Here is a 13,346-nt window from a genome sequence, read left to right as displayed (position 1 = left end):
ACGAGCGCGTTCCCTGAATGTCTCACCCACTGCAGACACGGTTGTTCTGTTCTTTTCCCTGATTGTGTCCTCAAGATCCGACTGCCTCAAGACTTAACTGTCTTCGATGCAAAATTATTTGAGATCTTGAGGGCTCTGGAGCAGATGAGACATTCATCCAGTGCTAAATTTCTTGTCTGCTCCGAATCTCTGAGCGCCCTTCACTCTCTACAACATTTGTATCCAGCAAATAAAGTAGTCCAGATGTCCAGAATGCCCGCCTCCAAATACAGTGACTGGGAAGGAGGTGACTTTCTGCTGGGAACCAGGGCACATGGGTATTGTGGGGACGAAAGGTCGGATCTAGCAGCCAAGGAGGTGTGTAGTGGTCCTCAGTTATTCCAGTGGCCATCCCCCTGCATGTTGTAGCCTCGCTGTTGAAATCCAGAGTCTTGCGTCGATGGGAGAAATGAGTGGCTGGAATTGCCAGACAATAAGCTCTGTCTAGGAATGCACACAACGCGACCGTGAAGTACCTCCTTCCAGCCACTTCGACGGGTCAAGGTCCTCCTTATCGTCTTCGCATACGACACAGCCCTATTAAGCATAATGTCAAATGTGTTGTGCTTGCGACGTAGAGATCACTTTATTTTATTGCAGTGTCTTTCATTTTCCGACCAGCGAGCCGCTGCGGATTTGCCGAAGGATCTGCCCTTAATTTCAGGTTACGTTCAAGCAAATGTAGTTGGAGTTTTAAAGTTTTGTGAATTGTCCGACATTTTGTCCAAGATTTTAGCGAGATAAGTTTTAATGTGCCATCAAGGTGACTGGGTAACCCACGTTTTTTTTTTGCAAGTGGTCAGCCAGTGAGAATTTCCTGTGGCTTCCTTTTGACTTATTTGTCGTTTTATTTGTGTTTTGATCTCATGCATGGCCGCCCTTTACTCGTTCTCCGCTGTCTTAGCGGATGTGAGATACAATGAGTTTGTGGTTAGTTCGAGTGAGGTGGTAGTGAGAGAGTACACGAGCATCATTTCATAGATTTCCTCTTCATTGTATGATAACATTTTCATAATTTTATACACATTCGCTTCTTTTAATGTGCGTAAGGGCGCTGATAACCCCGCCGTTGAGCGTCCGTAAGCTCCAAACACACACGCTCTGAACAACTTATCATGGGCTGCCGACAGATTGGCACATTACTAACCACCAGCCACTACGGTCGCTGAACTCTGGCTTTTAGAGGTGACGCAACTTGGTATGACGTACCTTTATTTGTGACAGAAACTCAATCAGGCTCCATGTTCAGCAGGGTTAGAGCCCTTGTTGCTGACGATGGTGTCAGCGCTATGTACTAAATTCTGCACCCTGCCTATCCTCAAAGTATCGCATTTTAAGGTGAAAGTAATGACCTCCGGGTCACATTATTAATATAACACTCGTTCTTTCCTGTAAGCATTGCTTTTATGAAATGTTAAATTTATTCGTATCTTTTTACAAATAATTTCGATCATATCCATGCCGGTGTGGCCGAGCCGTTCTAGGCGCTTCAGTCTGGAACCGCGCGAACGCTACGGTCGCAGTTTCGAATCCTGCCTCGGGCATGGATGTGTGTGATGTCCTTAAGTTAGTTAAGTTTAAATAGTTCTAAGTTCTAGGGGACTGATGACCTCAGCTGTTAAGTCCCATAGTGCTCAGAGCCATCATATCCATACTTGCCCGTATCATTGGATGTAAATATTGACGTATTCAGATATCCATGAGCGTTTAGCTACGGTATCTTTCTCATTAATTTTGGGGTAACAGTACAGTGTAGTCGAATACCGAGTCACTTGTGGTTGTGTGGTGGCGCAGCTGGTTGGACTCTGGAATCTAGTATTGTACAGTTACGATGAAATGAGATGAATAAAAGCACGATGAGCTGTATTGAATGTTAATTTTCTTACAAATGTTTTCTTCGAATTGCGCATAGTGTTTAGAGTACCGGTACTGTGAAATGAATGCATCGACACACATTAAAAATCTGAAGTGAAATCCCAGTTCCTGCATCAGTATTACATTTCACCGTACATTTATGAAAGCGACAACCCACCCCTCACGTAAGAAGCGACATCATCGAACTAGACTACCTGCCACAGAAGAATTCCACCTCAACGAGACAAAAGTTAAGTAAATTATATTGTTTCCAACAGTAGCTTGCTTGCTTTTTATTATCACACAAATGGGCGCACTGTCTATAAATGCGTAGCTTTGCTGTTTGTTGGTGTTGCTATTGTTGATTCCAACTCACCGAGGAGTCCTGTTAACCAGTGAAGAACTTAAACATGCTGAGTTGCCATAGAAAAACTAAAATGTTTCTGGCGGATTAAAACTGTTTTCTGGACCACGATTCAAGAAGGAAATACCCAAGCACGACTCAAAACTTGCCCTCACAGCTTTGCTTCTACTACTACCATATCTACTACCCTCCAAACTTCACACAGGTTCTTCTACAGCTCGCAGGATTAGCACTCCTAGAAGAAAGGATACTGCGGAGGCATGGGTTAGCTGCAGCCTGAGGGATTATTTCCAGAATGAATTTTCACCGTGTATCAGAATGTGCGCTGATCTGAGACTTTCTCGTTGTACGCGAAATGGAAAGGTCCCAGGTTCGAGTATCGGTGTGGCACACAATTTTAATATACCAATCAGAGCAATCTTCGCTGCAGAGTTAAAATTCATTCTGGATTCCTAAAATGTTTTGGTACAAGTTATTCGACAGAAAAAAGTCGTCTGTGCAGGTGAACGTTCTCCACGGTCTCATTGTAGCGGAATAAAATAAAATAAAGCCAGAAATATAGGATGTATCAAAAAGGACTTTAAAGATTTGAAAACTTTTATTGATTTATTCATTTAACCTAAGGACATGATTCTGGAGTGATTTTATCGCAAAATTACATCACGTTTTTTTATCATGTACCTAAGAAGATTCAAACTGACTTCTACTGGTTATGTGGCACACATCCCATCTGAAGTCAAACTCGCTGGAGCATGTCAGGCATGACTTGTTCAGTTGCGAGATAAGATTCTAGCTCTGAGCTCTGACAGAGAAACTGTAAGAGTGAAACAAACAGGAACTCTTGACGATTCTCCAAAAGAAAAAGGCCAGGAGGTGTCAGGTCCAGTGAATGTGGAGGCCATGCAATTCGCGTACCTCGATCCGTCCACTGATGTGAATCGAACATTTAGGAAATCTTACCAAACAGTTAAAACTTCACCTATTTTCGTTTACAGTGACACCAAGACTATGTCTGTAAGTAGTGTGAATAAGTTTGTACGGGTTTTCAAAGTTGTTAAGACCTTTTTGATACACTCTATAGTAAGTTCTGTCTTCCGAAATTCCTTGGCTGAAGAAGCTCTCAAAGCATCCCTACATTCAATCGGCACACAGATGCGAAAACCTCAGCTACAGAAAGAAATAAGCGCTCTACGGACGTGATGGGGCGCACATAAGAGCATGCACAGCAACTGGAGGCTCTTCTGGCTGCAGTCTGCGATGTTCACGATTGGTGGCAGTATTTCAATTGCGACCCATAATACACCAAGCGCTAGTTGTGAAAAAAATGGCCTTTTTATTCACGTCGCAACAATTTTTTGTTTATCGGACTTCATTTTAGTTATACTGTTTAGCCGGATTCAGTATTATGACGTCTACATGTTCAAAGCTAAATTTATTGACACGTTCTACTTCACCAGCAGGTACACACTGTTTCCGCTGCGCTGAGGCATAAAGGCTGCGCAAAAACCTCTCTGCCCCTGGTAAGAGGCCCTTTGCCATCTCTTCCACTTTCATTCTCTTTAGCCGCCCCCAAACTTCCAATTTTTTGAATTATTCTGTAAAATACGTAATTCTGTGTAAATCTTCCGAAACTGTCCTACCTTTCTGAAATTTTATGTAAATATTCCAAAACTTTCCGATCTTCCGTCGTAGATCACACATCAAAAAAGTTTTGCAACACCTCCGTTCCTAGAGTTCCTGAATCTGTACCGAAAATTGGAACAGAGATGAACACAAACACCATTTCCGTCCTTTTTATCGCTCATGAAAACCACACATTTCATGTTGTATCACCATTCAGCGAGACCTTCAGAGGTGGTGGTCCAGATAGCTGTACACACCGATACCTCTAATACGCAGTAGCACGTCCTCTTGCGTTGATGCACGCCTGTATTCGTCATGGCATACTACCCACAAGTTCATCAAGGCACTGTTGGTCCAGATTGTCCCACTCCTCAACAGCGATTCGGCGAACATCCCTCAGAGTGGTTGGTGCGTCACGTCGTCCATAAACAGCCCTTTTGAATCTATCCGAGGCATGTCTGATAGGGTTCATGTCTGGAGAACATGCTGGCCACTCTAGTCGAGCGATGTCGTTATCCTGAGAGAAATCATTCACGAGATGTACACGATGTGGGCCCGAATTGTCGTCCATGAAGACGAATGCCTTGCCAACATGCTGCCGATATGGTTGCACTATCGGTCGGAGGATGGCATTCGCGTATCGTACAGCCGGTACGGCGCCTACCACGACCACCAGCGGTGTGCGTCGGCCCCACATAATGCCACCCCAAAACAGCAGGGAAGCTGCACCTTGCTGCACTCGCTGGACAGTGTATCTAAGGCGTTCAGCCTGACCAGACGATTGTCTGGTTGAAGACATATGCGACACTCATCAGTGACGAGAATGTGATGCCAATCCTGGGCGGTCCATTCGGCATGTTGTTGGGCCCATCTCTACAGCGCTGCATGGTGTCGTGGTTGCGAAGATGGACCTCGCCATGGACGTCGGGAGTGAAGTTGCGCATCATGCAGCCTACTGCGCACAGTTTGAGTCGTAACATGACGTCCTGTGGCTGCACGAAAAGCATTATTCAACATGTGGCGTTGCTGTCAGGGTTCCTCCGAGCCATAATCCATAGGTAACGGTCATCCACTGCAGTAGTAGCCCTTGGGCGGCCTTAGCGAGGCATGTCATCGACAGTTCCTGTCTCTCTGTGTCTCCTCCATGTCCGAAGAACATCGCTTTGATTCACTCCGAGACACCTGGACACTTCCCTAGTTGAGAGCCCTTCCTGGCACAAAGCAACAATGCGGACGCGATCGAACTGCGGTATTGACCCTCTAGGCATGGTTGAACTACAGACAACACGAGCCGTGTAACTCCTTCTTGGTGGAATGACTGGAACTGATCGGCCGTCGGACCCCCTACGTCTAAATAGGCGCCGTTCATCCATGGTTGTTTACTTCTTTGGGCCGGATTAGTGACATCTCTGAACAGTCAAAGGGACTGTGTCTGTGATACAATATCCAGCCAACATCAATCTTCAGGAGTTCTGCGAACTGGGGTAATGCAAAACTTTTTTGATGTGTGTAGTTAACTGATTTCCATTGCCCTTTTAAATAATTTTGTAATTACTGTGTTCTGAAGCTTCTCAGAATTATCAGAATGTAAACAGACATAAACATTATGACTTTAGTTTATGTTTTCCGGCCGGGCTGGCCGAGCGGTTCTAGGCGCTACAGTCTGGAACCGCGCGACCGCTACGGTCGCAGGTTAGAATCCTGGCTCGGGCATGGATGTGTGTGATGTCCTTAGGTTTAAGTAGTTCTAAGTTGTAGGGGACTGATGACCTCAGCAGTTAAGTCTCATAGTGCTCAGAGCCATTTGTAGTGCATTGTTTACTCATTTGGAATCATATATTTGCACAAGTTAATCTTTGTATATCAGCAAAACTCTGATTCTATATTTGAGTTCGTATATCAACAAAACGCTATTGACTAATGAACTGTTAAGATTTGTGAAACTTAAACCGCAGTTCACAAAAAGTGGGCAGTCAACAATGTATGGCTTACAGTTTGAATAAGTCTTGGTGTAATTCCACACTTTCAATGTGATCGCTACTACTTTTGGATTGTTCGGCGTGTTATCAGCTTCTTCTTCCTGGCACCTTCTGCAGCGATCTTGAGGGATCTTCTCTCCATGTGGTTCCTGGTTTCTCCACTGACGTCGTCACCATTTGTATTTCTGTTGATCTTCTAAATAACCTCTTATTCTTGAAGTATTGGCCAGTTATCTCGACAATAGTGAGCAATCTTTTTCCAGAAGGTTCTGGAAATCAACTCTTTTCTCCACGTATAATTTACACCGTTCTCAGCCTCAAAACACTGTCCCTGAATTCTTTCAAGCTTCTCCTGTTGCCACTACTACTGAAAGTCCGCAGCTCGTGGTCTAGTCGCTAACGTTGCTGCCTCTGGATCACAGGGTCCCCCGTTCGATCCCCGGCCGGGATGGGGATTTTCTCTGCCCAAGGACTGGGAGTTTGTGTTTTCCTCATCATTTCATCATCTTCATCATTCGTGACAGTGGCTAGATTGGATTGTGAAAAATTTGACTGCGTAAAAATTGGAACTTTGTACGGGCGCTGATGACCGCACAGTTGAGCACCCCATAAACCAATCATCAACATCATCACTACTACTGAAAAATGCTTTCTCTCCACAAATTAATTAATTTCTGGCAAATATAGTTTGCACTCGTGCTCAACATAATAACACTTTCAAGTCCTGCCTTGAACTACTGTTCTTCCAAAATGCACGTTTTCTTCTTCCACACATCACCTGCCATTCGTTACTGCTAATAAACACTCCTTCTTACAAAATACAACCGTTCTTTCTGCCGATAATTAGATCCGTCCGCTTTAACGCTGCTGAGTATCGCCATTAGCCCACTCTACTCACAATTTTTGTTACACAGATAAAATATTCCCTACTCTGCTGAAACTTCGAGAAATACACGGAAGAAATACATATGTACGCTTCTTCTTCTTCTTTCGAATAACCCATTTGGAGGGTACGATGAATCAACTTTGGCTACTCTTCATTGTATTAGATCTCCTTAGTTTCCAAATTTCCTTCATCCTTTTAGAGTGTTGTACCCTTTCTTCTTGAGTCTACTTTCCTCTAGTTGTTTTCTTTCTCTCCTGAAATTCTGCCTTTTGAACTGCCACATCTCACTTTAGCTTGTAATTTTAAGGGTAATTCGTTCCAGTGCGTGAATTCCAATCTCTGCGTCAGAATTACTCTTGAGAGAAAGCCCAGAGCATATTTCTTATCGCTGCAGATCGAGAGGTTAAGATCGATTTAGTACCGACAGCTACATGCCTCTAACACAACAGTAGATTGTTAATTTTTACTGGTTTGGATTCACAACAATATAAAATTTTGTAAAAGACAGAAATTTCGCCATATAATGTAGAAATTATTTATTTTTGAAATACATTATTGTGGTTTCTCATTTACTCATCGTGAAGTGAACCGCTAAGTAAAGTATATGCTTAAGCACATGTCAAAAATTTCAAAATATCAGCAATACATGCAGGGTGTTCGGAAATTACAGTTACAAGCTTCTAGGACTTGTAGGCGGGAGTGAGTACATAGTATTTTGAACAGAAACTCGTCTCCGGGAACGTACCACTTCCGTGCTACAGGCGTTTGAAAACATGTTTGCTTGGTGGCTATGTAACAGGGTAATCATAGTGGGGGATGCTTACATTGGATCGGCTGATGTCTTTTGAAGTCAATCGTACCTCTCTGACCTAGTTCGAGCCTGATTCACGCGTCTGTGAGCGTTACAGCAACATGGTTGAGCACATGTTTGCAGAATTCACCGACATGAACGTTTTGATTAGTCACGGTATCGGAGGAGCTGCTTCGCGTTCTCCCCAACGTCCGACTTCATTGCTTACCCTTTCCGCCACAATTACGCGGCGGTCTCGAGAAAGGGTACCTTCTCCGTCAGCAGGCGTAACTCTTGTGCTCCAAGGAGACGCCGCATATCCGAATTGTACAGGCCCTACTGTATCACGTTGAAAAGAACCCGTCAACAAGTACAAGAGCAATTTCTCTGGCTATTAATGAGTGGAACTGTAAAACAAGTGATGCGCTGGGTCACACCTAACCAATTAATTGTAAAAGTGGCCGCTTTACCAACATGTTTTCAAATGGGTGTAGCACGGAAACGGTACGTTTCCGGACATGGGTTCCAATTCAAAATATTATCCACTCACTCCCATCTACAAATCCTATAAGTCTGTAACGGAAATGTACTAACACACTGTATACATCATTCTCACACGGTCCACACCCATTGGCTCAACGTATACCTGTATAGATTCTACATTGAGAGCTAGAGATTTTTGTTTCTTTAGTGTTGGGCGGGCTGGCAGCGGTAAAACCGCTCTTCAGCCAAAAATTATAAAAATTTTATTTAAAAATTGTTAAAACATATAAAAGGTGACAATAACAAATGATTTTGTAAAAAATACATAGGTGGACGACAGTGACAATTTTTCTGTAAAAACAAGTGACACTAAACAAAGATTTGTAAAATACACATAGACGAAAATACTGATGGTTTTTAAAACTCGTTTGACATTTTATTTTACAGTTAAAATACAGTCACTTTTGAACGTGAATGATGGCTAGGTGTCACGTGAACAGGTTGCATGATGAAGGTGTGATGAGGAGTATGACTGTGGGGCTCTGTAGAACTGCAGGGAGCGACTAGAAGCGAGCAAGGTGGATCAGGGGAAAAGAGAAAGTTGGAGGATGGTCTGAGGTGGAGTGTTGTGATTAGGGTATATCTTGGGACGGATTTCATAGTTCTGGAGTGGGAGTTGGTTCAGATTCCAGCAGGAGGGGATGGATAAGGCATGGAGGTGCATAGAAGGTGGAATACGGATATAGTGGCGCAGCCGGGTACCTGGACTGGTGATTAGTGGATGGGAAATTGGATGCTGAGACTGGGTTTTGCGATTAATATATGGAATCCGAAGGTGCTCTAGGAAGAGAAGAAGGTGTGGGGAAATGGATGAGTTGGTACAGGATGCGAGTTTGGGAAGGTAGGCGGATGTGGAAGGCGAGGCGGATTGTGTGTCTTTCCACGATTTCAAGGGACTGACAGAAATTAGGTGAGGTGGGGATCCAGGCAACATTAGCGTAGGTTAGGATGATGTGGATGAGGGATTTGTAGGTGATGATAGTGGTAGAAGGATGTAGGCCCCAAATGCAGCCTGATAGTAGTTTTAGTCGATTTTGGGCTTTGTGGTGGATGGTAAGGAGAGGTGGTTTGCATATTAGTTTATGGCGAGAGTTAGTCCTTACATACTTTTCTGTGTTAGTCAAAGGGATGAGTTGGTTGTAGATGGAACGATGGAAATCTGGAAGATGGAAACGTCGAGTGGTGTGACCCGAGATGGTGGCCTGCCTTTTCTGCCGGTTTAGTTGAAGTTTCCACGTATTACATCAGTCAACTAGGAGGTTCAGGGCCGGTGGAGGGAGACATGAGAGAGTTGAAGGGTATGATGAGTGGTTAGGTAGGCAGTGCCATCAGCATATTGCAGGAGTTACGTTCGGGGAGTAAGGTGGCGTGGTCTCCTGACCTCCATAGACCTCACCACTGTATTGTGCATATCAAGATGTTTCATTCAAGCCCAAACTCGATAGGGTAGAGTCAATTTTACATATATCCATTTAATCGATATGCAATAATAAATAAATCGCAAGTGTACACCGAGATTAAAAAGTCGAGGCCGGCGTACACAAAAATTCAAGACACGATGGCCACAGGAGTGTTTGTTCAGCAGAGGCAACCATCCCGCTGGAAAGTCCGTAGGAGGGTGAGTTAGCTCGCAGCTGCGCCGGCCGGTCGACCGCCCACGGACCAAAGCAGTTTTTGCCAGAGAAAAGGGATAATGGCCTGCGTTTTCACCTTAAAAGCAAAACCTGCTGTGCTGTTTGAGGGAGCCCTCGCATACGCATTTTTTTGATGGACCTGGTGCGGTGTTTCAGAGTTCTCACAAGTGGTGCTATATATTTCTGGATTGGTCCGCTTAGCCATTCCCCCATTTGTAAGAGTAATGATGATTGGTGGACTATTTCTGACGCGATGAGCCGGAGGAGGGAGGGAAAGACAGCAGATGATATACCTTTTTGATTTTTGCGTGGAGGGAAGTCGTGGGATTCTTGGAGCAACGAAAGAGTACGTGGAGGAAGAATGGGACCGTCGTAATAGAGATTTGGGAGTGAGATACGGTTGTAAATGGCATCCGAGATGGTGTGTTTGGATGTCATCAGGGTTTTGAAAACTGGAATCACAACTTTCCATTATCGAGAGCGACACTACATACAATATAAATTTGACGTCGGCTACAAACACCGTTACTGTCTCTGGCATCTTTTATTATAGATAACATCGAACTATTGCGCATGTCACTGCGTGGTCCTTCGACAGTGTCAGTTGCTATCAAACGTGACCACTTCAAAATGGCAAAATGCCGATATTGGAATAGTGCATTATAAAAAATAGCCCTCGAGCGCTCAGTCGATGATCGATCAGTAAGTGACCGGAGCCTAGCAGCACTTGCAGCGTCCGTAGAGCTTCACGTCGGCCGCGACCAGCACCAGCCAGACCACAGAGTTGAGCCACGAGCTGACGATGGCGGCCACGAGCGCGCCGCCGGTGTCTACAGGGTCCCCGCGGTAGCGGTCCCTCTGCTCCGACAGCGGGTAGTAGTCCTCCTGTCCCACCTTGGCGAGGAAGGGCCGCGTGTGGGGCTCCACGAAGTCCATGATGTCGAAGATGGCGCCGCAGCTGAGGCGGTCGTAGACGGCGGCGGCGGCGTCCCCCACAGCGCCCAGCTCGCGCACCGCCGTCTCTCGGTACTGCGAGCACGAGGCGTGGTAGCCGGCGGTGAGCGCGGCGGCCGCCGCCAGCAACAGCAGGCAGCACAGGACTGACGTCACCAGCAGCACCAGCCACCACGCGAGCGCCATCTGACCGCCGCCGGCCTGCGGGTCCTCCGCCGCCGACCTCGCCACTGCCACACTCCTGCCGCTCCTGTGGAAACGTCATCGCGCATCAGCCATCTTCGATACTAACAAAGCAGTTCAGGTGCTCTAAGCAGGCAAAAATGAATACAAACGTCTCAAAAATGATATCGACAGGAAGTGCAAAATGGCTAAGCAGGGATGGCTAGAGGACAAATGTAAGGATGTAGAGGCTTATCTCTACTGCCTACAGGAAAATTAAAGTGACCTTTGGAGAAAAGAAAACCACTTGTATGAATATTAAGAGCTCAGATAGAAACCCAGTTCTAAGCAAAGAAGGGAAAGCAGAAAGGTGGAAGGAGTATACAGAAGGTCTATACAGGGGCGATGTACTTGAGGACAATATTATGGATATGGAAGAGGAGGTAGATGAAGGTGAAGTGGGAGATATGATACTGCGTGAAGAGTTTGACCTGAGTCGAAACAAGGCACCGGGAGTAGACAACATTCCATTAGAACTACTGACGGCCTTGGGAGAGCCAGTCCTGACAAAACTCAACCATCTGGTGAGCAAGATGTATGAGACAGGCGAAATACCCTCAGACTTCAAGAAGAATATAGTAATTCCAATACCAAAGAAAGCAGGTGTTGACAGATGTGAAAATTACCGAACTATCAGTTTAATAAGTCACGGCTGCAGAATACTAACGCGAATTCTTCACAGGCGAATGGAAAAACTAGTAGAAGCCGACCTAGGGGAAGATCAGTTTGGATTCCGTAGAAATAGTGGAACACGTGAGGCAATACTGACCCTACGACGTATCTTAGAAGCTAGATTAAGGAAAGGCAAACCTACGTTTCTAGCATTTGTAGACTTAAAGAAAGCTTTTGACAATGTTGACTGGAATACTCTCTTTCAAATTCTGAAGGTGGCAGGGGTCAAACATAGGGAGCGAAAGGCTATTTACAATTTGTACAGAAACCAAATGGCATTTATAAGAGTTGAGAGGCATGAAAGGGAAGCAGTGGTTGGGAAGGGAGTGAGATAGGGTTGTAGCCTCTCCTCGATGTTATTCAATCTGTATATTGAGCAAGCAGTAAAGGAAACAAAAGAAAAATTCGGAGTAGGAATTAAAATCCATGGAGAAGAAATAAAAACTTTGAGGTTCGCCGATGACATTGTCATTTTGTCAGAGACAACAAAGAACTTCGAAGAGCAGTTGAATGGAATGGATAGTGTCTTGAAAGGACGATATAAGATGAACATCAACAAAAGCAAAACGAGGGTAATGGAATGTAGTCGAATTAAGTCGGGTGATGCTGAGGGTATTAGATTAGGAAATGAGACGCTTAAAGTAGTAAAGCAGTTTTGCTATTTGGGGAGCAAAATAACTGATGATGGTCGAAGTAGAGAGGTTATAAAATGTAGACTGGCAATGGCAAGGAAAGCATTTCTGAAGAAGAGAAGTTTGTTAACATCGAGTATAGATTTAAGTGTCAGGAAGTCGTTTCTGAAAGTATTTGTATGGAGTGTAGCCATGTATGGAAGTGAAACATGGACGATAAATAGTTTCGACAAGAAGAGAATAGAAGCTTTTGAAATGTCGTGCTACAGAAGAATGCAGAAGATTAGATGGGTAGATCACATAAATAATGAGGAGGTGTTGAAGAAGATTGGGGAGAAGAGGAGTTTGTGGCACAACTTGACTAGATGAAGGGATCGGTTGGTAGGACATATTCTGAGGCATCAAGGGATCACCAATTTAGTATTGGATGGCAGCGTGGAGGGTAAAAATCGTAGAGGAAGACCAAGAGATGAATACACTAAGCAGATTCAGAAGGATGTAGGTTGCAGTAGGTACTGGGAGATGAAGAAGCTTGCACAGGATAGAGTAGCATACCACACCGTGAGTGGGACGGTGACGTCAATGATAAACTGATCGTGCTTAGTTTACACTGTAGATTCACTCATGCTCATAAATTAAGGATAATGCTGATACATGGTGAAACAACGCTCTGGTGGGTGGTTTGCGGGTTTAAATCACTTCGGGGTATGACCATGGGGTGCATTTGACCTGCGGTCGTCGCACGGTGGCGCTGGCAGCAGTTCACATACGCAGAGGTGTGTTGGTCCCTGTCAGAGTACAGTGCAGCGAGTAAGTGTGCAGAGGTTTGCAGACGTGCTAATGGTGACTGTGCGTTGAAAATGCCTCAAAGAACACATATTGATGACGTTACGAGGGGTAGAATACCAGGGCGACTGGAGGCTGGTCAAACACAGCAGGTCGTAGCATGGGCCCTCCGTGTGCCACAAAGTGTGATCTCAAGATTATGGCAACGATTTCAGCAGACAGGAAACGTGGCCAGGCGCTGCAGTACGGGACGTCCACAGTGTACAACACCACAAGAAGACCGATATCTCACCATCAGTGCCCGGAGACGGCCACGGAGTACTGCAGGTAGCCTTTCTCGGGACCTTACTGCAGCCACTGGAACAGTT

The 13,346-nt window shown here is 45.0% G+C and overlaps 1 protein-coding gene across 1 annotated transcript in view; it reads right to left on the bottom strand.

Moving 5' to 3' along the window:
• Positions 1–10,405: 10,405 nt before the first annotated feature.
• The window catches only part of LOC124779513, a 44,593-nt gene continuing 41,652 nt past the window's right edge, over positions 10,406–13,346 (bottom strand). Inside the window, exon 3 of the mRNA XM_047253716.1 lies at positions 10,406–10,916. Coding sequence (XP_047109672.1) covers positions 10,430–10,916 — 487 coding nt within the window. The 3' untranslated portion in view covers positions 10,406–10,429. The remainder of the gene's footprint in view (positions 10,917–13,346) is intronic.

The sequence above is a fragment of the Schistocerca piceifrons genome, chromosome 1 (genome assembly GCF_021461385.2).
Source record: "Schistocerca piceifrons isolate TAMUIC-IGC-003096 chromosome 1, iqSchPice1.1, whole genome shotgun sequence".
Taxonomy (NCBI): Eukaryota; Metazoa; Arthropoda; class Insecta; order Orthoptera; family Acrididae; genus Schistocerca; species Schistocerca piceifrons.
The sequence above is the reverse complement of the archived record's forward strand: the minus strand, read 5'-3'. Positions and strand labels throughout refer to the sequence as shown.